At 54.3% G+C, this 26,356-nt stretch overlaps 1 protein-coding gene across 2 annotated transcripts; it reads left to right on the top strand.

The window, feature by feature from the left end:
* The first annotated feature begins 7,270 nt into the window (after positions 1–7,270).
* CD7 (CD7 molecule) lies at positions 7,271–26,065 on the top strand. Of its 2 annotated transcripts, XM_036837725.1 has the most exons (10): positions 7,271–7,354; positions 16,975–17,128; positions 17,314–17,628; positions 18,209–18,241; positions 18,494–18,657; positions 21,129–21,225; positions 22,289–22,363; positions 23,622–23,936; positions 24,180–24,313; positions 25,111–26,065. In XM_036837725.1, exons 2-10 carry the CDS (start codon positions 17,077–17,079, stop codon positions 25,216–25,218), a joined length of 1,293 nt encoding a protein of 430 aa, XP_036693620.1. In that variant the 5' UTR covers positions 7,271–7,354; positions 16,975–17,076; the 3' UTR covers positions 25,219–26,065. The 2 variants fall into 2 exon arrangements, with proteins under 2 accessions (XP_036693620.1, XP_036693621.1); XM_036837726.1 differs by lacking the exon at positions 18,209–18,241.
* Positions 26,066–26,356: the final 291 nt, after the last annotated feature.

Genomic DNA, 26,356 nt, shown 5'->3' with positions numbered 1-26,356 from the left:
TGCACAGTTGGGGATCTTGTCACCAGGTTCTGCTGATGCCCAGACACTACCGTCAGACGTGCCCTGGCTTCACCACAGCCCCTCAATCCACACCAGACGCTGCCATGCACAGGGACCGTGTATGGAGCCTGCAGCTGATGTAGCTGATGTCACAGGAGCATCCCCAACAAGATCCTCTGCTTCTCCCCAGACCCTCAGGTGGTCCCAGAAGCACCAGCACCTCCAGGTCAACGGCACCTCCAGGGAAACGCCCGGTGGCCCCTCTCCCACACAACACACCCCAGGGGCCCTCCCCCTTGATGACCATTTTCAAGCAGCCCCTGAAGAAGGTCTTTCCCAGCTCCCGCCCCCCAGGAACAGCTGAGGAGTCTCCCTTTGTTGGAACCGCTCTTTCCGAGATGCCTCTCGGAAACTCCCGCGGAGGGAGGGCGTCTCCCAGGATGAGAAGGAGCCGCATCCCAGGGCCCTGCCCTGCCCTCTAGTTGACTTGGGGTTACAGTCTTCCCAGGGAAGCATCCTGATTCTCGGGTAATTCTGGGAATGGAGGCAGACAGCTGAAGGGAGAGGACGGTGTGTGGAAGTGGCAGCTCCTCCACCACCATCTCCGGGGAACACTTGGGGTGACTGGGGCCGGGGGTGGGGGAGCAGAGAGGCAGGCTGTGTGGGCCACGCTCATGCTCAGTGGGATGAAGGAAAGCTGCTTTGAAGGGCTCTAGCATTTACATGTTTTGTAAACTTCGCACTGTCCCTCCCGTGCTTGCTGGTCCTGGGACTTCCCGGAATTGCGGCACAAGACTCACCCCTCTTGGCACTGGCTCCCACTCAGCCTTCTGCAAATATTTGCTGAATAAACAAGGGCTGGTTTGGGAAAGAATCTACATTGTTAAAACAGAGTAGTTTAAACAAACCAATAAATATTGAGGACATAAAAATGGATTTATTCTGCCCCCAAAAAAAAACCCCGTGTGGGGATGCCCATCACCTTGCAGGTGAGGATTCTGTGGGGAGCAGGTCTGGACACTGCAGGTTGCCCGGCACGCTGGCAGGGCCCACGGGTGCATCCCCAGGGCCCAGAGTAGCCCGGCTCCAGGCCAGCCCCCACGAAGGGCCAAGTTGGCTCGGGACCTACCTCCTGTGTCCACTGATCCTGCACCTGACTTGTCTGCCACACACCAGGGGTGGTGCCAGGGAGCTCGTCACACTTACACATGACTTTTCCTCCCAGGAAAACGTCCAGCTGGGCCCCACCGGGGGCAGGACACCTACTCTGAGCTCAGAGGCACTGGAACAAGGGGGGACTTGCTGTTTGGGGACCAGAAGGAGGCCAAGGCCAGCAAGCCCGAGGGGATATGGGGGGCAGTAGCAGGATGGGCGTTTAGTGGAGGAAAGGGGGTGGGAGGTGGCCTCAGTCAGGGCCCACAGAGGGACGGGGCCACCAACCCCCTCACTGCGCCATGCAGCGAGTGCATTAAACCACTACACTCGTGAGCACACCAGAGGGTTCCCTCTAGGAATGCCATCCCAGGAGATTTATTTTCTGTTTACCTACGTTTTGTAAATGTTCTACAATGAACACGTTGTCCTGATAAGGGGGAGACAGTGCTCTAATGTCACCTAACGGAGGCGACGCACAGGAGAGCCTGCCCTTCCCCTTCCAGGCAGAGCTGCCCTTCTGCTACTGTGGCCACTGTGTCTCCGTTCCTGGTGCCATATCAGCAAGGTGACATCAAGGTGCACTGGCCTGGCTCGTCCCCAGAGAGGAGAGGAGAGCATCCAATCAGCTGTTGATGATCCGCCAGGGCCTGGGAGGCCTGGAAGCAGCAGGAACCCTGGGAGGAGCTGTGGGCGCAGTGTGGCCCATCCAGACCCTTGGAGCCCCCTTCCCCCCTCATTCTGGGGAGGCCACTGCAGGAGCAAGACCTTAAGGATGGTGTCACCCAACTCACGTGTGGGGGCAGAGGCGGGGCTACTTCACATTCCCTGAAGCAGCAACAAAGCACCCAACTTAATAAAGGATGACAAGCACTTCTATAAATAAAATGTTATAATATTCTGAAGAAAATAAACGAGCTTTCGGATAAATGGAAGGGCATAGCTGGGTCTTGGTGAGGAAGGATTAATATTAAAAATGTGATTCTCTCTAAAATGAAGCTATAAATACAATAAAATCCCAAGAGCGTTGAAGGGTGGGTCAGCTTGGGACAAAATAACCAGATGTTTGAGGAACACAGCCATTTCAGAAAGAAAACATCATATTGCTTGTGACTCCATCAGAAAGAGAAATATTAATGGGTCAAGAATTTTAAATTAGTCTTAAATATTAAAACTTTAAAAATTTCTAAAACACGGGAGTTCCCTGGTGGTCTAGTGGTTAGGATTCGGCGCTTTCACTGCCGTGCGTGGCCGTGGGTTCAATCCCTGGTCCAGGAACTGAGATCCTGCAAGCCGTGTGGCTCGGCTAAAAAAAAATCTAAAACAGATAGAATTAGATTAAGTTAGAAGAACAAGAATAAACAACAAGAACAAAGAACTAAGCAAAAATCTTAGCTGAAACAAAACAAAGAGCAGAATTAAAGAACACGAGCGCTGGGATAAACGGCGCATGGGTGCCACTGAGGGGTGAGATCACAGGTTGGAAGAGCTTGGCTGAAAACCTCCTGGACCTGGGAGTGAAATGGCTGTGACATGTGTGCTGACATCTGGACGGCGGGAGCCCCAGGGAGAGCACTGAAAATGAAGAGGAAGGAAGTGCATTTCTTGGAGTTAAAAAAAAATAAAGTGGGACTTCCCCAGTGGTCCAGTGGGTAAGACTCTGAGCTCCCAATGCAGGGGGCCCGGGCTCAATCCCTGGTCGGAGAACTAGATCCCGCACGCATGCCGCAACTAAGAGTCCGTGTGCCGCAATAAGTGTCCGCATGCCACTACTAAGACCCAGCACGGACAAAATAAATAAATTTTTTTTTTTAAAAAGTGGAAGATCTCGGTTTGAAAGGGGCCACAGGCACCAGGGAGAGGAGTAAGAAAAATACTCCCCTCCCCTAACCAAACACAAGAGGGAAAGTTTACCTCCCCAGAAGGATGATGCATAAAGAAACGAGAACCATTCAATTCTTCCTCAGCTGCTCTGGAAATAAGATGATACTGGACCAGGGCTTTCAAAGTATCGAGGAAACGAGAAGCCAGGATTCTGGGACTGTGCACCCAGCCCCAAGGCATCCAAACACAAAGGTGTGTTTAAACACACTCTCAGGCCCATGAGCCCGCAGAGGGTCTGCACTCAGACACCTGCCCTGACACAGGAGAGCCGACCGTCCGAGACACCAGCAGACAGGTGTGGCATGAAGGTGGCCACATGCCTCGGGGAAGCTGCTCATCCAGAAGGAGAGAATTGAAATGTACACGTGTCAGCGTAGGATGGGTGTTGGCTGGTCCACAATGATCCTGATGCATGGAAAGTGGACTCAACTACCAGAGATTGTCAGGTTGGATAAAAGTCTAGATAGTTTCTGCTTACAAGAGACGCACCTAGCATGTGGACACACAATAGCTGAAAGTAAAATCTGGAAAATGATCTATCAGGAATATTTTAACCAAAGACAGTTGGTGTTACTGTACTGATATCAAACAAAAGAGACTAAAATAGGGCTTCCCTGGTGGCGCAGTGGTTGAGAATCTGCCTGACGATGCAGGGGACACGGGTTCGAGCCCTGGTCTGGGAAGATCCCACATGCCGCGGAGCAACTGGGCCCGTGAGCCACAACTACTGAGCCTGCGCGTCTGTAGCCTGTGCTCCGCAACAAGAGAGGCCGCGACAGTGAGAGGCCCGCGCACCGCGATGAAGAGTGGCCCCCGCTCTCCGCAACTGGAGAAAGCCCTCGTGCAGAAACGAAGACCCAACACAGCCATAAATAAATAAATAAATAAAATTTAAAAAAAAAAAAAAAAAGAGACTAAAATAAATTGGATGATTAGGGTGAAAAGGGTCACTATCTGATGACAAAGGCTCAACTTACCAAGAAGATACAGCAATTTAAATATTTTTACATCTAATAAAATAGCTTTCAAATATATGATAAAAGATTGCTAGAACTACAGGGAGAAATGGATGATTCCCCATCATCTGAGCAATTCCAACCCACCTCTCCCAATCATTGACAAATCAGCTCAAGCTAATAAAATTCGGCAAGTATATAAAAGATCTGTACTACCCCACCGATCACCTTGACGGGAGGGACCACAGAGGATACAAGGATGTCTCAAGGACCCCGAGGCATTTACAACAATTGACATGCGTGTGTGTGTGTGTGTGTGTGCGTGTGTGTGTGTGTGTGTCTCAACCGAGGCACAAAATGGCAAGGTGTCAAAGTGAGGGAGCCCAGAGAATGAGGACAGAAGTTAGAACGAAGTTACAAATTGGCAACAAAAAGATAAACATCACAGCACTTCTGGAATATGAAGAACATGCTGCTGAACTGTTTTTTTTAGTTAGATAGGAAATCAGAACTGAAATCTACAAATTCCTAGAACCGAGGGAAAATGAAACTCCACCTCTCAGCAAAGGCTGAGATTCTAGTGTGAAACTTCTGAGAGAAGAGAAGGGAAGACCATGAGGGAGCCCAGTGCCCTCCAAAGACAGGGTCCCAGGATTGTCTAAAAACGTGAAAGATGCACACCTTGGACAAGCATTCTGTGTTTGTACAGACACAGAAAACTTCTAGAAAGTTATATGAGGAAGTGTCCACAAGCGTTACCTCTGGAAAGTAAACAGGAGTCCCAGTGAGATACAGCACAGTTTGTTTTAGCTTCTTCTTATGACATATGACTGGTTTACTTTCAATACAAACAAACTAGTTTCATTTCAAAAGTGTAAATGCTTTATCAGGACACCCATGCTTTATCAGGACACCCATGTTCATCAAAGTCCCAGTGGGTCTCACTTCGTAGGGACGAGACTCTAACCCCTCAGCTGATGCTCAAGGCCCCTCAGTGTGTAGGACCCTTCTCCTCTCCTGCTCGAACAGCCCCTGCCCAGGACCCCCCGTTGAGCTGAGAGACCCTAGGCAGGGCTGGATGGGAGGGGAAGGAAGGACTGATTTGGGAGGTGGCTTTAGGGATCAGACGCTCCTTCCAGCCCAGGTGGGCATGATGGGCAAGGGGATGGCATGTGGCACTTTGGTCCCCAGGCCAGGTTATTTGTGAGACCTTTCTCTAGTGCCTCGTTGGCCCTCGGGATGGGGCTGGGGACCCCAATCTCGGCGCCCCTCTGTGGGGGGGCTGAATTTCACACTGACCTTGGTGCCACCTTCCCATGAGGACGACTGGCTTTGAGGTTTATCTGCCCACTAGACGAAGGTTACTCCTTTGGCACGTCCAGCCAGGACTTTGTCCTGTTCTGCCTAGCTCAGATGCCGGGTTGCTGGTCAACCTTCAGGCCCAAGTCCAACTGAAGAGGTGGCCCTTTTGCCCTCTGACCTCCTTGAAGGCTGAGATGCTCCACCTGTGGGACAGATGGTATGTTCTGTCCTGTCCAGTCTGGGCCCCTCCTCTTCCACCCACAAAATTCAAGGGTCCCCCAGACTCAGTTCTGCATCCTCCTCTCTTTTCATGAAAGTGGGGCATCACCTACCCCGGCACCTCTCACTGCCTGCCTGACAAGGACTTTCCCAACCATGGGTCCACAGCCTGTGGGACCTCTCCCCTGGTGGCCTAGAAACACGTCTTTGTCCCTTACTGCACCCTGCCAGCAGGTCACCTTGGGTTCTAGTGGAAGGGGACAGTCCATGTGCCACCCAGCTGGCACTGGGGACTTCCAGGCTTCCTCACCCCACCTCCAAACCACCAATATCTGTGGGCTCTCCCTTCTCCATACACCTCCGAGCCTTCCCCACCCCCCATGGAACCACTGCAAGCACCTCCAGACTCGCCGCCTCCACCTCACTCCTGCCTTCCGGGGGGCTTTTGGAAGCTCAGGTCTGATGAGGGACGTCCCACTCTGGATGGAGACAAACCCCTTCTCCTGCCCCCCATCCCCTGACACAGCCCTGCACACGCCCCCTTATTTCTCATAGCCATTGACTCATGACTTCACTGCCCCAGGTGTAAGTTCACAGGACACAGACTGCCTGCAGCTGCATCTGTACACCTGCCCCTCTGTCACAAGGAAGATGAAGCTTGGCGAGTTTAAGCAGGTTGGTCAGTGGGGAGTGACAACGAGTGGATGAAGGGTCAGCAGCTGCCTCCTGGTCTGCAGTGAAGCTGGGCCTTGCTGACGAGCCCCCGAAAGCTGGCGAAGCTGGACATGGACCAAGGACTCTGGATTCAAGTCCACAACACCTGCTTCCCTCCAGCAATTTGAAAAACGGAGCCTAGAGTGAACAAAGAATGACTCAAACACCTCCGCCCTTCCCCACCCGTGTAACGCTCACATATTCCCCTTATTCCCCACTTTCAGAGTCTCAAAGAGAAACTTTTATCTTAGTGATTTTTATAATAAGCACCAAAACCATCTGTACATGAGAAACATACAAACCCCTGTAATGAACCCCTAGCTTCCAATGTTTCTGCAAGGTCAGCACCTATCGGCCTCCACCCTCTGGGAACGATCTCACACAGGTATGCCCCTAGGTCACCTTCGTCTGCTCACGATGTGTCTCCATGCCCACCCTGGGTATGACCCTCCATGGGGAGGGAGCTGGGAGGAGGAGCCCCTTCTGCTCAAGGGCTAATACAGTGCAGTTTAACCTTTTAACTCTGTACCCCTGCTCCTATTTATTATGGCTCCTTATCCCTGTCTGCACCCCCAGTCCTACTTCCAAGCGGACCCAACTTGCATTTCTGACAAGTTGGAATCAGGCTCTGAGGAGTCTCAATAGGCAGTGCTCTGCCCCTTGGGTGAGAGCCTGTGTGTGTGGGTGGTGCACACAGGAGGGGACTGGCAGGTCCCCTGATCCACGAAGGGCAGTGAACCCACCCAGCTCCCCAAAGAAGCATCTGTTCTGAGGAAGCTTGAGGATGGAGAACTCCAGGGATTGGCTCTCCAGGAAAAACAACCACCTGCTGTTTTCTTTAGAATGATCATCTAATGCAGTGTAGGAAATCACTACCAAGAAAATCATCAACTTTTCCCGTGAACTCAGGGCAGTTCCTGAAACTCGAGTGACTTCCCGTTACTTGGGTTTCCTTCCTGAATATAGGACCTGGGTGCCCAACCTCAAGCGGATCCTGGATCCTCCTTCCCGCCTCCTCCTCGCCTGGCTCCGCCCCAGGATCGCTCAGTTTTAACCGGCCCACAGCGCACAGAGGAGCTGCAGCTGCGGGCGTGGATGAGCCGGGCGCATCGGGACCCTGGACTCAGGTGAGGGGCTCGCGGGCCGGGAGGGGAGGCCCAGAGGGGCGGGGGCGGGGCTCCGGGTGTCGGACAGCTTGGTGCGCTCAGGTACGCGCGGGGATGGAGACGGCGTGGCGCGGAGCTCCCTACCCTCACTCAACACTGGCCGCCTCTTGCCACAGGGATGCGCCCAGAGCGCCGGGCCGGGGTCCGCGAGCCAGCGACCAGGGGCGCAGGTTGCACGCCGAGGGAGGGGACAGGGACTTCGCGTCGAGGTGGGAAACTGCGTCTCTGCAGGGCGTCCCCAGGCTCGGCTCTTGGAGGGGCAGAGAGGTGGCATCTCGGGCTCCCAGGCGTCCACCCATCCGGACAGAGGCCCTCCTGCCCCCGACCACGTCTGCGGCGAAACGCATTCACGTCCAGGGCCAGCACGGCGGCTCTCCCACTCGCGCACACACGCTCACTTTCGTGCACACATTCACACTTGTGTGCACTCCCAGGGGTGCACACGCACACTCGTGGACTCTCACACTCATAGGCACTCAGCTCATTCACTCACAAACACTCGTAAAACAGAATGAAACCCCCCAGACTTCCCCTAAGGTGGTGTGGGTGCTCAACTGCCCCTTTCCATGCTGCCCTTTCATTTTTGGTTTAACTGCAGCAGCAATCACTAAATTCAATTCACCACCCACTACTGGTTAATGATCTGCAGTTGGAAAACCACTTTACATGCCTGTGGTGCCAGAGCCCCTGGGAGGCCTTCATCCCCAGGGACATAGTGATAGTGATAGTGAAGGTGGTGGGGAGGTGCCGAGGTCCCAGGAGGGTACAACCAGCAGGTGCAGGGAGGGGAGAGTTCTCAGAGGAAGTGCCTTGTGGTTTTTTTTTGTTATTATTTTATAAAGTCTTATGGGATATCCAAATGTATTTATTTGTTTGTTTATTTAAAATATTTATTTGTTTATTATTTATTTTTGGCTCACACTGTGTCTTTAGTTGTGGCATGTGGGATCCTTAGTTGCGGCATGCATGTGGGATCTAGTTCCCCAACCAGAGATAGAACCCGGGCCCCCTGCAGTGGGAGCGCAGAGTCTTACCCACTGGACCACCAGGGAAGTCCCCAGGAAGTACCTTGTGAACGAGAGTGAGAAGCAGCCAGGTAGAAAGGCAGAAGGGAAGACATGTGCTGAGGCTGAGGCGGCAAGGGTTTTCAGGCTCGGCCCCTAGGCCTGGAGGACTTTCATGCCCAGTGGGGATTCCCTCCAGGCCACAGCAGCAGGGACAGGACATGGGCAGTGGCGCCCTGGACTGGGGCATTTCCTCCCTCTGAGCCAGGAATTGGGGCTCTGCGCCTTTTCAGCTACCTTCTGGAGGTGGTTGGTCACCTCCCTCCACAGTGTTGGTGAAAAGCCGGCCGGGGCAGCGTTGTGCTCACCTTCCCATGTAAACATCCAAGTACATACAAGTGGGTGTTACCGGAGCCTCTGCGGCAGGCGGGAAAGCTGTTCCAGCTGCTCTCAGGTGCTGTGGGAATGGAGATCCCCACTGACCAAGGACCCCTGTGCACCTGGCCAGCTGACACCCTTAATTCCACAAAACTGCTGCCTCTGTTTCCCCAAGATCCTGTGGCAGGACAAGGTGCTGGCAATGGCATGCACTTCCCAAGGTGTTTCACTGACTCCCAAATGTGAACAGCTCCCAAGTGACTGCACAAATCCCAGCTGTGTTGCCCCATCTTGATATGCGCACATGCCAGCACCTGTGTCCATGATTTGAGAGAAAGCTGAATTGTTGCCTCGGTTTTCCCAATCCCAGAAGTCTTGGGGCCCCTCCAGTCCTTGCCCCATGCATGCAATCTTCCTGTACCACACCTGAGCCTCTGCCTTCTCACCCCTCACTTTCCCTGTTGTGCCCTGGCCTCCCTCTCTCCCATTTTTCTGTCCTTTGCAGCATTGGAGAAAAGAGGGGAGACTCAAGCAGAGTAGTGGAGCTGCCAAACTTAAAAACCCATCTGAATTTCAGATAATGAATCACTTTGAAATACAAGTATGTCGCAAATGTTGCATAGAATATACCTAGGTTTAAAAATAAGACAGCAGTGGAGCCCCAGACAGATCAGGGCAGCAGAATGTTCCTGAGGACATGGGGATCTCCCTCCATCCCCAGTCCAGCTCCTCCATCTCCAGTATAGCTCTTTGCAGACAGCCCTTCTGTGCTCTATAAAGTGGAAGTTTGTGTCTCCATTTTATAGATTTTGTTCAGTTGAGTTAAGACTTGTCCACAGTTTTGGGGATCTGCCCCGAGCTGGAGGTCTTCCCAGCTCTTAGGCTGTATCCTCTGATGGTGAGGAGCCAGGCCCAAGGTGGCTGTGGTTTGGGGGCAGAGATGGGTGCGACCCAGGTGTCTCTTATCTGGATTCTGGAACCATGCAGGGGCTTTCCTGGTGAGGAGAACCTCAGGGAGCACATGAAGTTTGACTGAGAGGTTCCTGTGTGTGAGGGCAGAGCCCCCCCATGGCCTGAGGAAGGCTCAGAGGAGACTGGAGGCTTTGGGCAGTGGGAAAAGGAGCCTGGAGTCCCAACCAGGGCCTGTCTGGGAGCCCACACCTTCAGCAGCCTCTGGCTTCCCTCTGACAACATGACAGAGGATGGCCAGGGGTCACCTTTACACAGGTCATACCCCCTCAGGAGGACACCAGGTGGTGGTAGGAGGTCTGTGACACTTCCTGGTTTAATAGTCTCCTGGTCATTTCATTGTGTGTGACAACATACCTATAAATAGCACATCTAATGACTACAGATGGGTGTTTCTTAAGGTGAGGCTACAATAAATACTAATGTTTAAAAAAATGAGTCAGTGTAAAAAAAAATGGTACTGATGAACCTAGTGGCAGGGCAGGAACAAAGACACAGACATAGAGAATGGACTTGAGGACACGGGGGGTGGGGAAAGGGGAAGCTGGGGTGAAGAGAGAGTGGCATCGACATATATACACTACTGAGTGTAAAATAGTTAGCTAGTGGGAAGCAGCAGCATAGCACAGGGAGATCAGCTCTGTGCTTTGCGATGACCTAGAGGGGTGGGATAGGGAGGATGGGAGGGAGGCTCAAGGGGGAGGGGATATGGGGATATATGTATGCTTATGGCTGATTCACTTTGTTGTACAACAGAAACTAGCACAACATTGTGAAGCAATTATACACCAATGAAGACGTATAAAAAAATAAATAAAATAATTGTTAGGATACTGGGGTATATAGTGTGGTGAAAACCACAGAGGTTGGGGCGGGAGGCTGGCGGGAACGGGAGACTGGTGGGCTGGCCTCACTAGGGTGTTTCCCTGGCAGGCAGGTGAAATAGGACATACCAATACTGAGGGCAAAGGGTGGCCTGGCAGACCTGACTCAGGCTCGGGGAACCCCCGCACACCTCTCTCAGAGGGCCCCGTCCTCATTGCTGGAGGTCCCCGGCTGTCCTCCCAGCCAACCTCTGGACCTCAGCCTGCTGCTTCCTTTTGCTTTCCTTTTACTTGTCAACACACATGCTCCCTCCCAAAGTCCAGCCAGGCAGGTCAGCCTCTGTTACGTGAACACACTTTTGCTGAGGTCACCCCCTCTCCATGTCACCTGATCCAGGTGTGAACCAAGGCTGACCTTTACCCTCCTAGCTCAGCTGAGGCCCCTGCCCAGGGCCCATCATGGGGGACTGACTGCACCCTTCATGGGAACGGCCCTGCAGGGGAGGCTGAGCAGGTCTGCAGGGATTGAGCACCTACTGTATGCAGAGCAAGTGGGAGGCCCTGAGGGGCCCTCCCCCCAGCACTGTGTGTGTGTGTGTGTGTGTGTGTGTGTGTGCCCTGTGTGCTTGCTTGCATGTGGAGGGCTGGGCCTCGCAGGGAGTGGGAGTAGGATCAAGGAAGCCTCTGAAGAGGAGGTGGTTTCTCCAGGCTGGTGAGGCCCTGCACGGTCCAGGATTGTGAACTAACCCACCCATTCATTTATTCTCAATCAACATCCCAGAAAGTGTACTTGGAACTTGAAACACGACTCTTAAATTTATAGGAAGGATAAACGCCGGACAAGAGTCAGGAAAACATGTGATGAGGAAAGGTTTTGAGGGGGAGGGTTTCCTCCTGGATACTACAGACCCCTGGGTATCTCCCTCCGAGAAAGAAGACGCCTGCTAAGTCTCGAGGATGCACAGAAGGAACATGGTAGAAATAAATTCGCGTTCAGAGGACTCCGGGTGTCAAGTCTGTGCACTGGGCATTCGGTGGATACGCCAGGCCACCAGCAGGGGGCTCCACCACACATGCCGCTGAAGGGCCAGGCTCCCAGAGCATGGGCTTAGGTGGCGTTCATGTTTTGGTCCCCTGGGGGTGAATCCTTCACGTGGCCCTGAGGACACCTGCCCGCTCCAGCCTTGGGGGTCAGCAGGCAGGCCTCCCTGGGAGCGTGTCCTCCCGCATCTCCAGCCTGGGGAGACTTGGCCTGCCTCCCCGTCGACGGGGCACACAGACCCACGTTGGATGGCCGGGGAAATGTGGGGACCAAAGACTGTTCTGAGGTCGGTGGAGGCAGCAGAGTGGCAGGAGTTGGGGGGGAGACCTTGAGGAGACTGGAAATGCTGGGGGTCCTGCCCAAGGCTTCCTCTAGGGAGGGCCAGTGGCCAGAGATGACCACACAAGATGAGTTTCCTGTCTGCTCAGCCAGGCTCGGGGTAGGACACACCTGTGCAGGGGTCTCCCTCCAGGTAGCCCTGAGGGCTCTGGCCAGGGGGCCAGGAGTCACTGTGTACCACCAGGAAGGATGCCTTTGGGCCCCATGTGTTGCTCGGCACCGTTCTGTGTATTCCAATTTAAGAAAACTTGTTTTGCAAAAATACTCAGGAAAAGGACTGAGCAGATCTTATCTGAGGTGCCAGGAAAAGCCCCAGCACAGAAAGTTGCAAAACCTCTTTCTAGAACCTTCTATCACATAAGGCTCTCAGCAACATGTAATGGTGATGAGCTATTTATACCCATCCTGGCAATTGCTGACTGGCAGTGAAATCAGAAAGGTAGCCACTGGATTGTGTCCAACTGTGAAATCTCAGCCTCTTTTGTGTTATGCTGAGCAGGTTCGGGCAGGATCGGGACAACGGCCCCTCTCCACTCAATCATCAAAAACTTGGTTCTAAAAAAAAAAAATTGGGGCTTCCCTGGCGGCGCAGTGGTTGAGAATCTGCCTGCCAATGCAGGGGACACGGGTTCGAGCCCTGGTCTGGGAAGATCCCACATGCCACGGAGCAGCTGGGCCCGTGAGCCACAACTACTGAGCCTGCGCGTCTGGAGCCTGTGACCCGCAACGGGAGGGGCCGCGATAGTGAAAGGCCCGCGCACCGCGATGAAGAGCGGTCCCCGCACCGCGATGAAGAGTGGCCCCCGCTTGCCGCAACTAGAGAAAGCCCTCGCACGAACCGAAGACCCAACACAGCCAAAAATAAATAAATAAAGTAGCTATAAATGTATGACATAAATTAAAAACACAGTGAGATTTAAAAAAAAAAAAAAAAAATTGATTAAAATTATGTTAATGTTCTCATGGAAGACAAACGTCCAAGGAAAGATAAACAGAGCGGTAGAGAGAGCCTGCCATCCCAGGGGTGAAAACACATGATGGACAACAGCGGCTTGGACCGCATGGCTTGGCAGGCTCTGAGTGGCCCCGCTTGGTGGGGGTCCCTCGGCCAGAGGGGACAGGGTGCTTCACTCTTCAGTGCCTCGGGCACCACTTGCCCTCCTGGAAGGAAGCAAAATTAGACCCTGTCACATGCCACTTGCAAAAAGACCTTGAGATGGATTTAATATTTGAACATAAAAATAGACGAAATTTGGCCATGATGGATTCTCAACGGTCTGGGAGGCCTTTTTATTTTTATTTACTTTTAAATTTATTTATTTTATTTTTGGCTGCGTTGGGTCTTCACTGCTGCTTGCGCGGGCTTTCACTAGTTGCAGCGAGCGGGGGCTACTCTTCGTTGCGGTGCGCGGGTTTCTCATTGTGGTGGCTTCTCTTGTTGCGGAGCACAGGCTCAGTACTTGTGGCACACGGGCTTAGTTGCTCCGCAGCATATGGGGTCTTCCCAGACCAGGGCTCAAACCTGTGTCCCCTGCATTGGCAGGTGGATTCTTAACCACTGTGCCACCAGGGAAGTCCTGGGAGGCCTTTTTAAAAGGATACTTTAAACAAACAAAAACCACTTTAAAACAAAATCTTGAAACTTTCAAGGAAAAGACAGACAGGATGACATAAACACGTGGAGTCTTTATTCCAGAAACAATCAGGGGAGAAATGATGTTGGGGAGGCACTTGCCATGGATGGTGGTTTGTTTCTGTAAGGCGTGAAAGCCTTATAAACCTGTAAGGAGAAGACAGACAATCCCAGGAAAATGGGCAAAGGGCTTGCAAAGGCAGTGGCAATGCAGAAACCCAAAGGGCCAAAAGCAGGATGAGCCGGTCTGCCCCGTGTAGTCCCCGACCTCATCTTTAATTATAGCTGCAAAGGCCACCTTCACAGGTTCTGGATGGACATGTGTTTTGGGGGTCACCATTCACCCCACTACATACAGTATGAAGGGAGAAAGGAGAGAGGATGGGCAGTGGGCATCTCTGATAAAGCTCGTCTAATATGATTCCACATATGTAAAATTACTCACGTGTGTGTGCACACGTGTGCACAAGAATACGTGTCTCTCAGTTGATATCTTTCAGTGCTTCTTTCTTCCTCAGCTACAGATATGGTACATATATGAGAAAAGAAGGCTGTCCTTCTGATAGTGAATTAGGAATAGAAACAAGTTTAGAAAATCAAACAAAGGAAGCTGGGAAACAGCAGCACCGGTCACACGAGTTCAGACTCTGGCCCACTGACCACTCTGGAACCCGACCCCGGCCCCACGCAGCTCAGAGCCACTGGAAGGGACCACACCTGGTGGGGCCTGGCGACTCAGCTTCCAGGGTGGCCTACACCTCCGCTGCCTCAGGACCTGCCACTGCCTCCTGGCAGCCGGGTCCGCCGGCTAAGCCTGGAAGGATGGCAAAAGGAGGCTCCCCAGCGGAAACTGGCCAGTAGCCTATCATACTATTAAAAACAGCTAAAATAAAGCTTCTCTATTTTTTAGGAATGCAGAGGTGCAAAACAATGCATAAAAAAGCAAAGGAGTGATGTGGAGGGTTGGTGGGGGGAGGCAGCGGGGGGGCTGGCGGGGCTGCCTGGTGGGTGCAGGTTAGGGGCAAGGTCAGCCAGAGCCTGATGTGGGAGGTGGGCTCATGGATGCTGATTATTGGGAGTGAATGAATGAATGAGCTGGACCAGTGGTGGGAAGACACACACCAGGAATCATAGTAACGCAGCTCTGGGCCATGTGTGCTCTTAGATTAAACAGGTATCCATGCATAGATGGAAAACTGGCACCCAGGGTATAGCAATTGCCTCTGATTTATGAAGTTTAGCAACACTGCTGCTAGCACTGTCATAAGATGCCTGGGCACATGCAGCACAGCGATTAATCAAACCTCAGGGAGATTCAGGGTCCCTGTTCTTAAGAGAATAGGCACATACCACGTAGAGTCCATTCTGGGTTTGCCATGGGGTCTCATCCAGGATGCACCCAGGGTCAGCACCATCTACTAGAGACCAGAGCACCAAGACACCTAAGGGCAGGGGGATGCGTTGTCACTGGTACACCATACCCTGTACACACCCCACCCCGGGACTCCAGAATCCCATGTGGATTGAGTGAGAAAGAAAGCACCACCCATCCATCAGCCTGGCCATCTGTCTGTCTGCTCTGCCTGGTCCATCCCCCTGGAGGGTGAGCCAACTGGGACCAGCCCTGGGCCCATGGGCACACCCATGCTAGGGTCCACCCCTGCCCTCCCCAGGAGTGTGGCCGCCAACCCAGAGCCCCTGCAGACCCAGCCATTCAGGAGGAGGACAGGAGAGCATGGGTTGGTTTGCATTTTACGTTCTCGAAACCCTTCCTGACTCAAATTAGATGTTTCTTTCAAAATCTGGATGTAGCCATTTTCCTTCCAGGGTAGAGTGGGCCTCCCTCTCCTGCTGCTCCGAGGCCCCCAGATCAGCAGGGCCGTGCACCCTGTCCCACTCCCACCAGGAGCTCCCAGGGCCACCAGTACACTGGCCAGGACCTGCTGGTCCAAAGACCACTAGCCCAACAGGAGTCCCAGGGGCGAGGCAGGTAGAGGGGGCAAGACTACAGGCAGTCAGCTGTCAGCTCGGCTCTGAGGCAGGAACCCAGAGGGGGTTGGGGCAGAATGGGGAGATGGGACAACAGGGAGGACCACAGGCCCCACCTGGTCAAAGTCCCATGGATTTGACGAGTTTCCACACATGCAGTGCTTGGAATGAGGGTGCGATGTGGCCACAGTGGGGGGGGACGACTGAGATTGTCCCTCCCAATGTCATTCTCCTTGCTCGGCCCAGAGCCTCCTGAGGTCAGGACCGAGCCTGTTCACCGACGGCCCCAAGCTCCTGGAAGCGATTGCGTTCACAGTTCTCTTTGCTCCTGGCCCTTCTGCCCAATTCCCCCCAAAGTGGAAAAAACTCAGAAAGGCTGAATTCAAAACGGAAGGGTCCCAACTCTATGACGTTCTGGGAAAGGCAAAACTATGGACACAGTAAAAAGATCAGTGGTTGCCAAGAGTTGGGGGGAAGGAGGGATGAATAGATGGAGCACAGAGGATGTTTAGGGCAGTGAAACTACTCTGTTTGTTACCTAATGGTGGATGCATGTGATTATACATTTGTCCAAACCCATTAAATGTCCAACACCGAGAGTGAACCCTGATGTAAAGCGTAGACTTCAGTCAGTGAGAACAAAGCACTATAGGCTCATCAGATGTAATGAATGCCCCACTGACTGGAGATGCCAGTAATGGAGGGTGTGGGAATTGTCTGCACTTCCTGCCCAATTTTTGTGTAAGCCTAAAACTGCTCAAACACAAAACCAAAAAGTCTATTATTTATTATTATTATTATTATTTTAATCAAAGGGTCAATAGTTTAAATAGCTTAAACTGATCAGGATAAATGTCACTTTTACTGGAGGCTGAAGCCTGAGATGGGCACTTGTTTCAGAGGAAGTGAAAGTTCAGTTTTCCTGATCAGAACTCACGAGTTCCACAGGAAGACTCTTTTTGTTAATAAATCTGGCAAGTGGGCCAAATGTCCCCAAATGCCCAGCTGTGGAATGCAAGAGCGGGAGAGGGGCTGGGGGCTTCCAGGGTGGTCTTAGGTTGGTGTCAGGTTCAAGCGGCTACGCGAGATTCTGTGTGTCACGACCCGTCTCTACAGGACACACGGCTCAGGCAGTTTTGTGTGTTTTATATAAAATTGAAGGATAACCCCTGCGATGTAAATGGGGTTGTCTCCCAGGGACTCGTTTCCTGTCTCGTCCATGTTTCTCATCTGTCTGACACTGGCCCCACTGCACACATCATAAAGGTACAGAGAAGGGTCGAGGCACAGCGGTCAGGGAGGAGCTTGGGGACCCCCACCTGCCCTGGCCAGGCTGTGGCCGCTCCCACTGGCTTCTGAAGGAGCCCAGGGGGCCTCTGACTCATCGGCTTTCCTTCCTCCAGGGAGTGTCCCAAAAACCACTAAGGAAGACGAGGGACCCCTGAGGCCTGCTCTCCGTCCTGCCGGCCACGTTGACCTCGGCATCTCCCCTTCCCGCTCCCAGCATGCTCTGGGCCCTCCTGCTCTTGGCCACCTCTGGGAGTGCTCAGAGTAGAGGTAAACTTCGTGGTCCCACTCTGCTAGGGGGGCCCCCCCGGGGGTGAGACAGGGGTGGAAGGAGAGACCTAGGTCAGGCCAGGAGGGCCCAGGCCCCAGGTAGTGTCAGTGACCCCAGAGAGGGCAATCAGTGGATGTCCTGAGGCCCAGCCGTGACCCACATGTTGGACTGTATCCCCACACAGGCTGGGACAGCCCCAGCTGCACCGAGGACGCGGTTTCTGTGTTCAGGGGCAAGCCAGCCATGATGGCCTGCAACATCTCCAACCTCTTCTCCCACATCAACATCTCCCTGCGAACCTACCACGGGGAGAGCTGGCAGCTCGTCTTCAGTGTAAAGGCCCCAGGAAACTTCCGCCAGGGTGGATGGCAGCTCTGGGTTCAAGGGGGCGAGGCGCACCTGGTGATTGAAAAAGCCCAGGACACCCAGGCCGGGCAGTACAAGTGGAGTCTTGTGGGGCTCCAGAGAAACGTCAAAACCACCACCCTGAACGTCTCAGGTGAGGGCAGGAGCGCCTTGACCCCCAGGTGCTTTCCTGTTTGGGAGGGGCAGCAACCAGGGAGGAGCAATTCCTGCCCACCTGAGGTGCCCAGAGCTACAGGGATGGGGTCTAAAGAGGGCTTCCATTGGCTCCATCCACCCCACATCTGTGCCCCCTCCGAGCTTCTCCCCAGGGCAGCCCGTGCACGCATGCCCTGGGCACCATCCCCTGTTTGCCTGCACAGGGAGCTGGTCCCTTCCCTCCCTAAAAACCTCCCACCCCCCCCCTCTTCCTTTGCTGCAAAACTCCCCAAGTCACCACCCCTCACTCTCACCCCCCCACACCTGGTTGTAATGCAGTCGTGGTCACCCCGAGCTCTGGGGACAGGGAGCAGGGGTTCAGCTTTGCCCCCGACCAGGTACAGTGGGAGGGGCTGAGAACGGCACCCCCAGCCTAGCCAGGCCCTGGGAGGGGAAGCCAGTGAGGCCCTCATGGACTCCTGTATCCAGAGCTCATCTGATACCTGGGGTGGAGGGGCTGCATAAGGGCTGGCCCTGGGCAGGTCCCCACCAACCTATCTGGAATCTCTCTTTGGCAGAGCCCCAAGACACACTCTTCACACCTTCCCGGGGTAGGTGTTTCTATCTTCATCCTGGGGTACAGGAGGGGAGCTTCAAGGAAGCCCCCTTGGGTCTCCCCCCATCAGACACCCGCACCCTCTGTGCCTGGCACCCTGCCCATCCCATGCACCCCATCTCCCTGCCACTCTCCCACCTATGGGTTTCCTGGCTGGAGGTGATGTCCCCCTCGAGGGTGCCCTCAAAGCAGGCAGTGGCTCCTGCACCAGTGAACAAAGGGTGGAGGTCCCGCCTACTCCCCACAGGCCCGGAGATGCTGCTCCCCAATCTCAAGCCTGACCCCGAAGACAAGAGCCAGGTCCAGGTGGTCCTCCCCATCCTCGCCCTGGTCGCCCTCTCCGTCCTGCTGGTCTGCTTGCTGGCCTGGTGCAGAAGGTCTGGCTCCCCAAAGTTCTCCAAGCTCCAGCAGGTATGGGCCCCTGTGCCTGGTCTGTGGGCCGAGCAGGGGGTCTTGGATGGGGTCTTCTGAGACTCAGCACAGACACTCGGCCTCATGGCCTTGTACCCACCGGGGCTAGTGGGAGAGTGGGGAGCGTGCAAGGTCGCAGAGCGCTGGTGCCCCTCCCCCAGAGGACCCCAGCCCACTATGCCAGTTCCAGGCCCAGAACACAGATGCCCCTCTCCCAGCCAGACCACCGGGTCCCCACTGTCCCCAGGACACCCTGGAGGATGGCATGGGGGGAGCTGGACTCCCTGCTCCTTCCAGGAGACCTACGATGTGTGGGCAGTTGGTGTGTCCTCAGGTGTGCCTGTAGGCACAGGTGTCTGCCGATGGCTCTCATCCTTCCCTCCCTCTCTCCCCAGATAAGGAGGCTCTGAGCCAGAGTGGGGAGTTCTGTGCACCACACTCTGCACTACACAGAGGGAAAGTGAGGGGAGGACCAGGCCGAGGACTAGGAAGCCTGGCAGCGTCCTGGCCTCACCCTGACAGGCAAGCCAAGGAGGGCTCTTCAGCAGCTCCTGTGGCCAAAAGTGCAAAAGTTTCAAGTTCCAAAACACTTGACCCAGCAGGACCCTCCCCCTCCTCTGTTCCATCCAGGCCTCTTGGCCTGGGCTCCTCCCTGGGGCAGGAGGGCCATGCTGCTGTCACCTCGGAGACACCCCAGTCTGGGGTCCTGTGTTGATCGTGGACACCCTCCTGTCTTTGGACTATGAACAAGAACAAGTTTTGGGGACCCTCCTGCCAGCAGTTGTGGCGCCAGGATGCGGGGATCAGGGGCCTGAGATGGCGCGTGGGCCCCTCCTCCACCACCAGGGGGTAGAGCAGCCCCTCTGGAAGGGAAGCAGGACAGGTGGCTGCTGGGGACCTGTGTCCAGCCCCCTGGTCTCCCCTAGCCCTGGGGCTCCCCTCCCCCACATCTGCCCCACCTGCTGGCTCTTCTAGGTCCCCAACCCGTTTATGCCAGATGTCTTCATGATCAAAACTGTGTAACTCCACTGAGTGTGTTCTTTTTTTTGGCAGGGGGTGGTGGGGTAGGTCTTTTTTCTTCCTTTCCTCTTTTGTTCTCTTCTCTTATGATTTGATGACTGTCTTTAGTGTTGTGTTTGAATTCCTTTTTCTTTTTTGTGTGTATATCTATCATAGATTTTTGGTTTGTTGGTACCATGAGGTTTTGATATAGCAGTCTATACATATGCATGATTGTTTTAAGTTGCTGATCTCTTAATTTCAAATGCATTTCAAATATCCTGCATTTGTACTCTCCTCCTCTCATGATGACTGGTTTTGATATCATATTTGTGTGTGGATGATTTGCTATCTTTACTGTGTGTTTGCCTTCACTGGTGAGCTTTCCCGTTTCATAATTTTCTTGTTTCTAGTTGTGGCTTTTTCTTTTCCGCCTACAGAGGTTCCCTTAGTATTTGTTGTAGAACTGGTTTGGTGGTGCGTTTAGTGTATTCTTAAAAGGTACATATAAGGTGATAAAAGAAGATTTTTCTAGAAGTACTGCATTCAGTGCTTTGCAAAACATCCGTATTGCTAACCCTCAAGATGAATAAACTAAACCAAATAGCAAATCGTCAAATGAGCTGAGAAACACATTTTTAAGTGGAGAAAATAAAAATCTCAAACAAGCTGCTTCGAGTCTTAAAAACTAAAAAGTTCCAAGGCATCCAAAAGACCAGACGTCTGCGAGTCCTCACTCACCATGAAGAATCCAAAACTGGAGACCCTGCGCGGTGCCTGACGACTGTGGCCTCACAGGAGAAGGATGACCCCAGAGCAGCTTTGCTGGCACCCAGAGTCCAGGTCTAGAATGCGCTGCATTTGCATCTCTCAGGTTAAAGTAACGTTCACACGAGAAATACTGGGTTTGTGCCACCACAGGGCCAAGCCCATGGGACACAGTGTGCACAGCACCTGGGACCGCCATGCTTTGGGGGCCATGAAATCTGTTCCATTTTGCCTGAAACAGACAAAAAGTGTTGATGCATTTGAAGTAATTCAAAGGTTATTTTAACATTGGTATTATGGTGGGAAGGGCTCATGTAAGTCATTCAGCCCCTGCACACCCAAGGCAGGAAACCTAGAAGGAAATACTGCATCTGGGTCTCTGACTAATTTTCATTTTCTACTTGTTGCTTGTCTGTATTTTCAAGGATTTCTCTAAAGGAAGTTTAGTTCTGAGTCCTTGCAATGCCCTAGAAGCCATTCCCCCTGATTCCCTCTGCCTCTCTGCAGCCACACTGGCCCTCGTGCAGACCCGCAGACACACCAGGCACTTTCTGGCCTCAGGGATCATGCACCTGCTGATCCTTCTGCTTGGAACGCTGTTCCCAGACACCACGTGACCCTCCCTCATCTCCTCAGTCCTTTACTCCTATGGCCCCTTGAGGTTTGGCCACCTCTCCTGACACAGGCTCTATGTCCTGCTGCAGGTCTGCTTCTCCATCCCTGGAGGTCAGCTCCGGGCCACAGGCCTCTTGTCCATTTTGCCCTCTGCTCTTGGCAGGCACTGGCACGTCCGGGCGCCCGGTGAGTGTTGGTGATAAACAAAGGCAGAATGAGATTAGGAAGGGTCTTGTTTTGCCAAGCCCTATGCTTTCATCACCTCCTGCAAACAACTTGCTAGGTTCCTAGGGGCCTTTGGCAAGATTCTGCCCCTGAAATAGATACCCCTCGTGCAAGGAACGTCTGTGGGTCAGCCTAGCAGACTTAATCTGCCCCCACCCCCAAACCCCACTCAGGACCCTGAGCCATCAACAGACAGGAGCATCTGGCCAGTGGAGGGGGCTTCCAGGGAAGAAACAGCTTAAGGCTTTCAGACCACATGTGAGCCATGTGCACACACCTGTGTACATGCACATGTGGCTTTGGGCCCAACACTTGAGGCTTGGCCATCTGGCCCGTGGCCCACAGAGGAATGACCTCCTGGTTGCCTAGAGTCTGCCTCCGTGTCCGCGGGGTCAGGGGCCAGGCATGGGTCTCCCTCTGCCCTGGGGGCTGATCACCAGGACCTGGTGCACCAACATAGGATGCTAGTCCAGCTGAGATGCCTCCAGCCCCTGCACCCACAGGAAGCAGAATCGCAAGCCACCAGGGCAGCCGTAGCCTTGGGCACACGCCCTGGCCCCGTCCCTACAGCCACAGCAAGCCTCCATGCTGTGGGTGTGACTGACATAATACTCCAAGTTTCTGGGCATAAATCAGGTCCCCACGTGGGGACCCCCTTATCTTTCTCCTGGGCCTTCCCCTGCCTCACCCTCCTTTCTCCTCTCCCTGTTGTGAAGCAGGGGCAGAGGACCAGGACCATGGGTCTACCTGGAGGCACTCAGCAGTTTAGAGGCGGGGATGAGGGCCACCCCTCCCAGCCTCGCCCACAGCGCCTCCCCTCACTTATGGCACCGCCTCCAGGAAGCCCTCCTGGAATGCCCAACCTACAGTCACTGTGTGCAGTCCCCCTGCCTACCTCCTGCTCCGTCCTGCCCCGACTGCCCCTGGAAGTGGCTGTCTGTGACGTGGTGGCACGCAGTTAGGTGCTGCAGACAGGAAGTCTCGACAGCCCTGTAAGCGGGGCCCTGCTCTTCCCCCACTGCAGTGAACATGGCTGGGCTCCTGGGGCTCCAGCTGCTCCCCATGCTCCTTGTGCTCCCCTGCAACCTGGCTTCCCAAGGTAAGCACTTCCCAACCATCCGTCACCCCGTCCCCCACTGCACCCATCAGCGGGCTCAGCGCTCCCATCCAGCCAACCTTGCAGCCCTCCCCTCCCCGCTCTGGACTCTCCTTCTGGGAAGGGGGTGCTTCCCCTTCCCAGGGATGCTGGGGATGCTGAGTGTGACCTTCCCTTGAAGCCTTGGCAGCCCCTCCAGAGGATAAGGTCCAGCTTTGGACACTTAGACAAAAAACAATGGGCACCAAGACGCTGATATCTGGGTGCAGAATCACTATGGTTGAATCTCTTCTTTCTCTTTACCTGAATGTCTGGGGACTTTCTCTCCTACAACCAGCAAGGCTGTCTTTGTCCTGAGAGAACATTGTCCTTCGGTTTACCTTTTGTGCGAAGTTCTGCAGTAAGAAGGAGATATTAGTTCCGCAAGGTGGGATGGGGGACCCGGCAGGTGCAATTCTTGTGTTGTCTCTCCCAAAAAGAGCTGCAGAATTTAGTTTGTGGAGAGCTGGTATTTGGATTATGTTTGCACCTAGAAGTGGGTCCTGCTGGGCCTCACTGGGCAGATGAGGGAACTTTCTGGGTGTCCCATGGACAAGCCAGGATATGCCCACCCCATGGAGCCACTGGCTTCAGGTGCCTGGAAATGGTGGAGAAACTGAGGCAGTAGGCATTGGAAAGAGACAGGGAGACAGGACAGTGCCCCCGGCTCTCTCGGGAACTGTCATTTAAGAGGGGGAGAAGGTGTAGAGCCTGGGAGAGTGGTTGGAGGTCTCAGCGGACGGCCTGCCACTTTGGAAGGAAGAGGCCCTGGCTCCGACTTCCCCCGACCCTCAGGGTGGGGAGAGGTCACAGGCTGCCCAGCCCCCTGGGGCCCCTTTGGAACTTGAGTACAGCCCAGGGTGCTGGCACCATGAGCTGCTCCAAGGCTTCCGAAAGTTGCCTCATCCTTGACAACAGCCGGCTGTCCAGGACTTCGCTGGTGGTCCAGTGATTAAGAATCCACGCTTCCACTGCAGGGGGCATGGGTTCGATCCCTGGTGAGGGAACTAATATTCTGTATGCCATGCGGTATGGCCAAAAAAAAAAAAAAAGATATTAAAGCCTTCTTTAAATTAAAAAACAAAACCAAAATAAAACAAAAACAGAAAACACCCAGTGGGCTGACCCAGGGCACCTCTGCCCTGCCACCATCCCCGGCAGAGAGGTGGGTCCCTGCCCCTCTGGCCAGGCTGGTGGTGACAGTGGCAGGTCCCCCTTGCAGAGGTCTGGCAGTCCCCCACCTACACGATCGCTTTAGAGGGGGACTCTGTCAACATCACCTGCTCCACCCTGGGGCCCCTGCTTGGCATCTACCTGAAGCAAAGGTGGCCGAAGCTCAGCAACGTGATTTACTATGAAAACGGGAGGGAGCCCACCGTGGACCAGCGGTTCCAGGGCCGCATCACCTTCTCAGGGCTGCAGCACAACCTGACCATCAGCATGCACCACCTGCAGCTGGCCGACACCGGTGACTACGCCTGCCAGGCCATCATGAATAACGAGGTCTGGGGGCCCGGGACCTTGGTCGTGGTGACAGGTAAGGAGTGTGCCACCCCGGGGACCACTCCACCTGCCTGCTGGCCAGCCCGGGCTCCATCTGCCCCTGTCTGAGGATCCTCCCTCTACCCTTGCTTGAGTTACCACAAGCCCACCTCCTCCAGGAAGCCTCCTGGATTCCCACATGCACACACACTCCAGAGCCCCGCCCTTGCCCTGAACCCCAGAGGCTCTCATGGACTCCCTCACCTGCCAAATGCCTCTCTCTGTTCCTTCTTCCCAGAAAAACTGCCCCAAACAGAGAACACGTGCCAGGAGACTCAGCGGATACACTTTGCCCTCCCCACGGCCCTGGCTGTGGGCTTCTTCCTCATCGGTCTGGGGCTGGGAGCAGTGTGTGTGCTGAGAAGGACACAGGTCAGTGTGGACCCTCAGATGTCATCTGCGTCCCTATAAGCCCGCATCTCTCAGAGAGCAAGGAGGGAAGGAGAGTGGTTAAGCCCCAGGGAGTTGGCCACATGGGAAAGCTCAGCACCCACCCACTCCCTCCGTCAGGGTCTCCTGGAGCTCAGAGGGTTTGGACGGCAAGGTCCAAGGTGGGAGGAAACCCAAGAACTGGAGCCCCCAGCAAGGACGGGTGTGGGACCAGGAAGACACGTCCTGGTCAGACGTTTACGGGGGAGCGAGAGGAGGGTCCAGAGAGATCCTTTCGGAGAGCATGGGGATGCCGCGCGTGACTGTGAGAGTGTGCACGTGTGTGCGCACATGTGCATCGGTGTGCATATGCGAGTGTCAGGCCTGTGGGTGTGTGAAATCCATGTGCGATCATGGACTGGAGGCAGGAGGGGAGGGGGCAACAGAGACAGGGGCCAGGAAGTGGTCAGCTTGCCCCTGGTCCATCAGCTTTTGCCCCCACCTTCACCTAGCGCCTCCAACTCCATGTCCCCTGCAACAGCCAGACCCCTCCCTGTCCAGGGCCAGGGAGCAAGGTCACTTCCACCTGCAACTCCCCGCCGCTGCCCGAGGGCCCTGCCTCGCCCACCCTTTCCCAGACCTGGGCAGCTCTGGAGAACTGGGGGTCTGGCCGAGGACCCTCCTTAAAAGGGTTCATGCAGGCCCCCAAATCTAAAAGCTTCCTGTGGGGAGGTGCCTTGAAGATAGAGGGTGCCCCTGAGCGAGCTGCCCCCAGTGGTAGGTCACAGGCTTTCTTTCAGATCCAGAAACTTTGCTGTGCGAGGGATAAGACCTCGGCGTGTGTGATCTACGAGGACATGTCCCACAGCCGCTGTAACACCATGTCCATCCCCAACCAGTACCAGTGAGCCTGGCAGGACCCCAGGCCTCCCTCTGTCCAGCAGAGCTCTGGGCAGACCATCCAACCCAGCATGGACACACAGGCAGCTCCCCACAGCAGTCAGGCTGCTGCTGCCTCCTCCAGGCAGCCCTCCTTGCCTGCCTCCCACCCTTGAGGCTGCTCCTGGCACCTTGGAGCCACCGGGAAGGAAGCTTTTCTGTCGTCCTGCTGCCTTGACCCTTCCACGGCAGAAGAGGCTGCTCTGAAGGAGGGACTTGGGCCTGGGGCAGCGGGCAGCTGGGGGGTCTGGGGAGGCTGGGGGCTGAGCGCTGACCCCAGCCCAGCCTTGCCAGAAGTAAAGGGCTTCTCTTCTCCCCTTTCCAACTCCAGTGTCTATTTCTCAGCCAGCTTAGAGTCGAGGAGGGGAGGATTGCCTGACACCCTCCCTAGAGTCTCCAAGGACTTTGACAGCCTAAGGGATTATGTGTGAGGTTTTCAGGAAGGAGGGAGGGGCAAGGGGACACACACTCACTCCAGCCCCTGTTTAGGCTGGAGAAGGGGCAAATCAACCAGAGTCCTCCTGGCCTCACTAGCCTCCACCATGGGGTGACGTGGGGATGGAGGAAGGGGAGCTAGCAGCAGTGGTCTGGGGGTCTTAATAGAGGGCCACTCCTGGTGTGCGCTCATGTTGGGGTGCGATGGGACCTTGGGGAACCGACCTTGGGGAAACAGGCGCGCCAAGAGTGGATGTGAACCATGGCTGCGTCCTCCTGGACTCGGGGCCAAGAAACAGCAGACCATGCTGCCCACCAACTGAGATGAGATAACCCTTCATCCATGGGGTTTGCAAAGATTAAAGTGTCATTAGCGAATGATGTTCGTTTTAGCTGGAATTATATCTTTGGGAAAGATCTTTGGGCATAGAAACAAGATTACAGTGATATCTATGGCAGTGTTGCTTTTAATACAAAAATCAACAACTGAGAAATTACCTAAATGTCCAAATAAGAGAACCGCTATATCGATTATGGTTTGCACATGCAGCAGGCATTAAAAGGGCACCATGAAGAATCTGAAACATCACGCTAGGACCTTTGCAAGATGCCAAAACAATACAAGCTGGTGCAGAGTGTGTGTATGATCCCACATTTATAAAGCACAGATGG

Source organism: Balaenoptera musculus, chromosome 20 (genome assembly GCF_009873245.2).
Source record: "Balaenoptera musculus isolate JJ_BM4_2016_0621 chromosome 20, mBalMus1.pri.v3, whole genome shotgun sequence".
Classification (NCBI taxonomy): domain Eukaryota; kingdom Metazoa; phylum Chordata; class Mammalia; order Artiodactyla; family Balaenopteridae; genus Balaenoptera; species Balaenoptera musculus.
The sequence above is the reverse complement of the archived record's forward strand: the minus strand, read 5'-3'. Positions and strand labels throughout refer to the sequence as shown.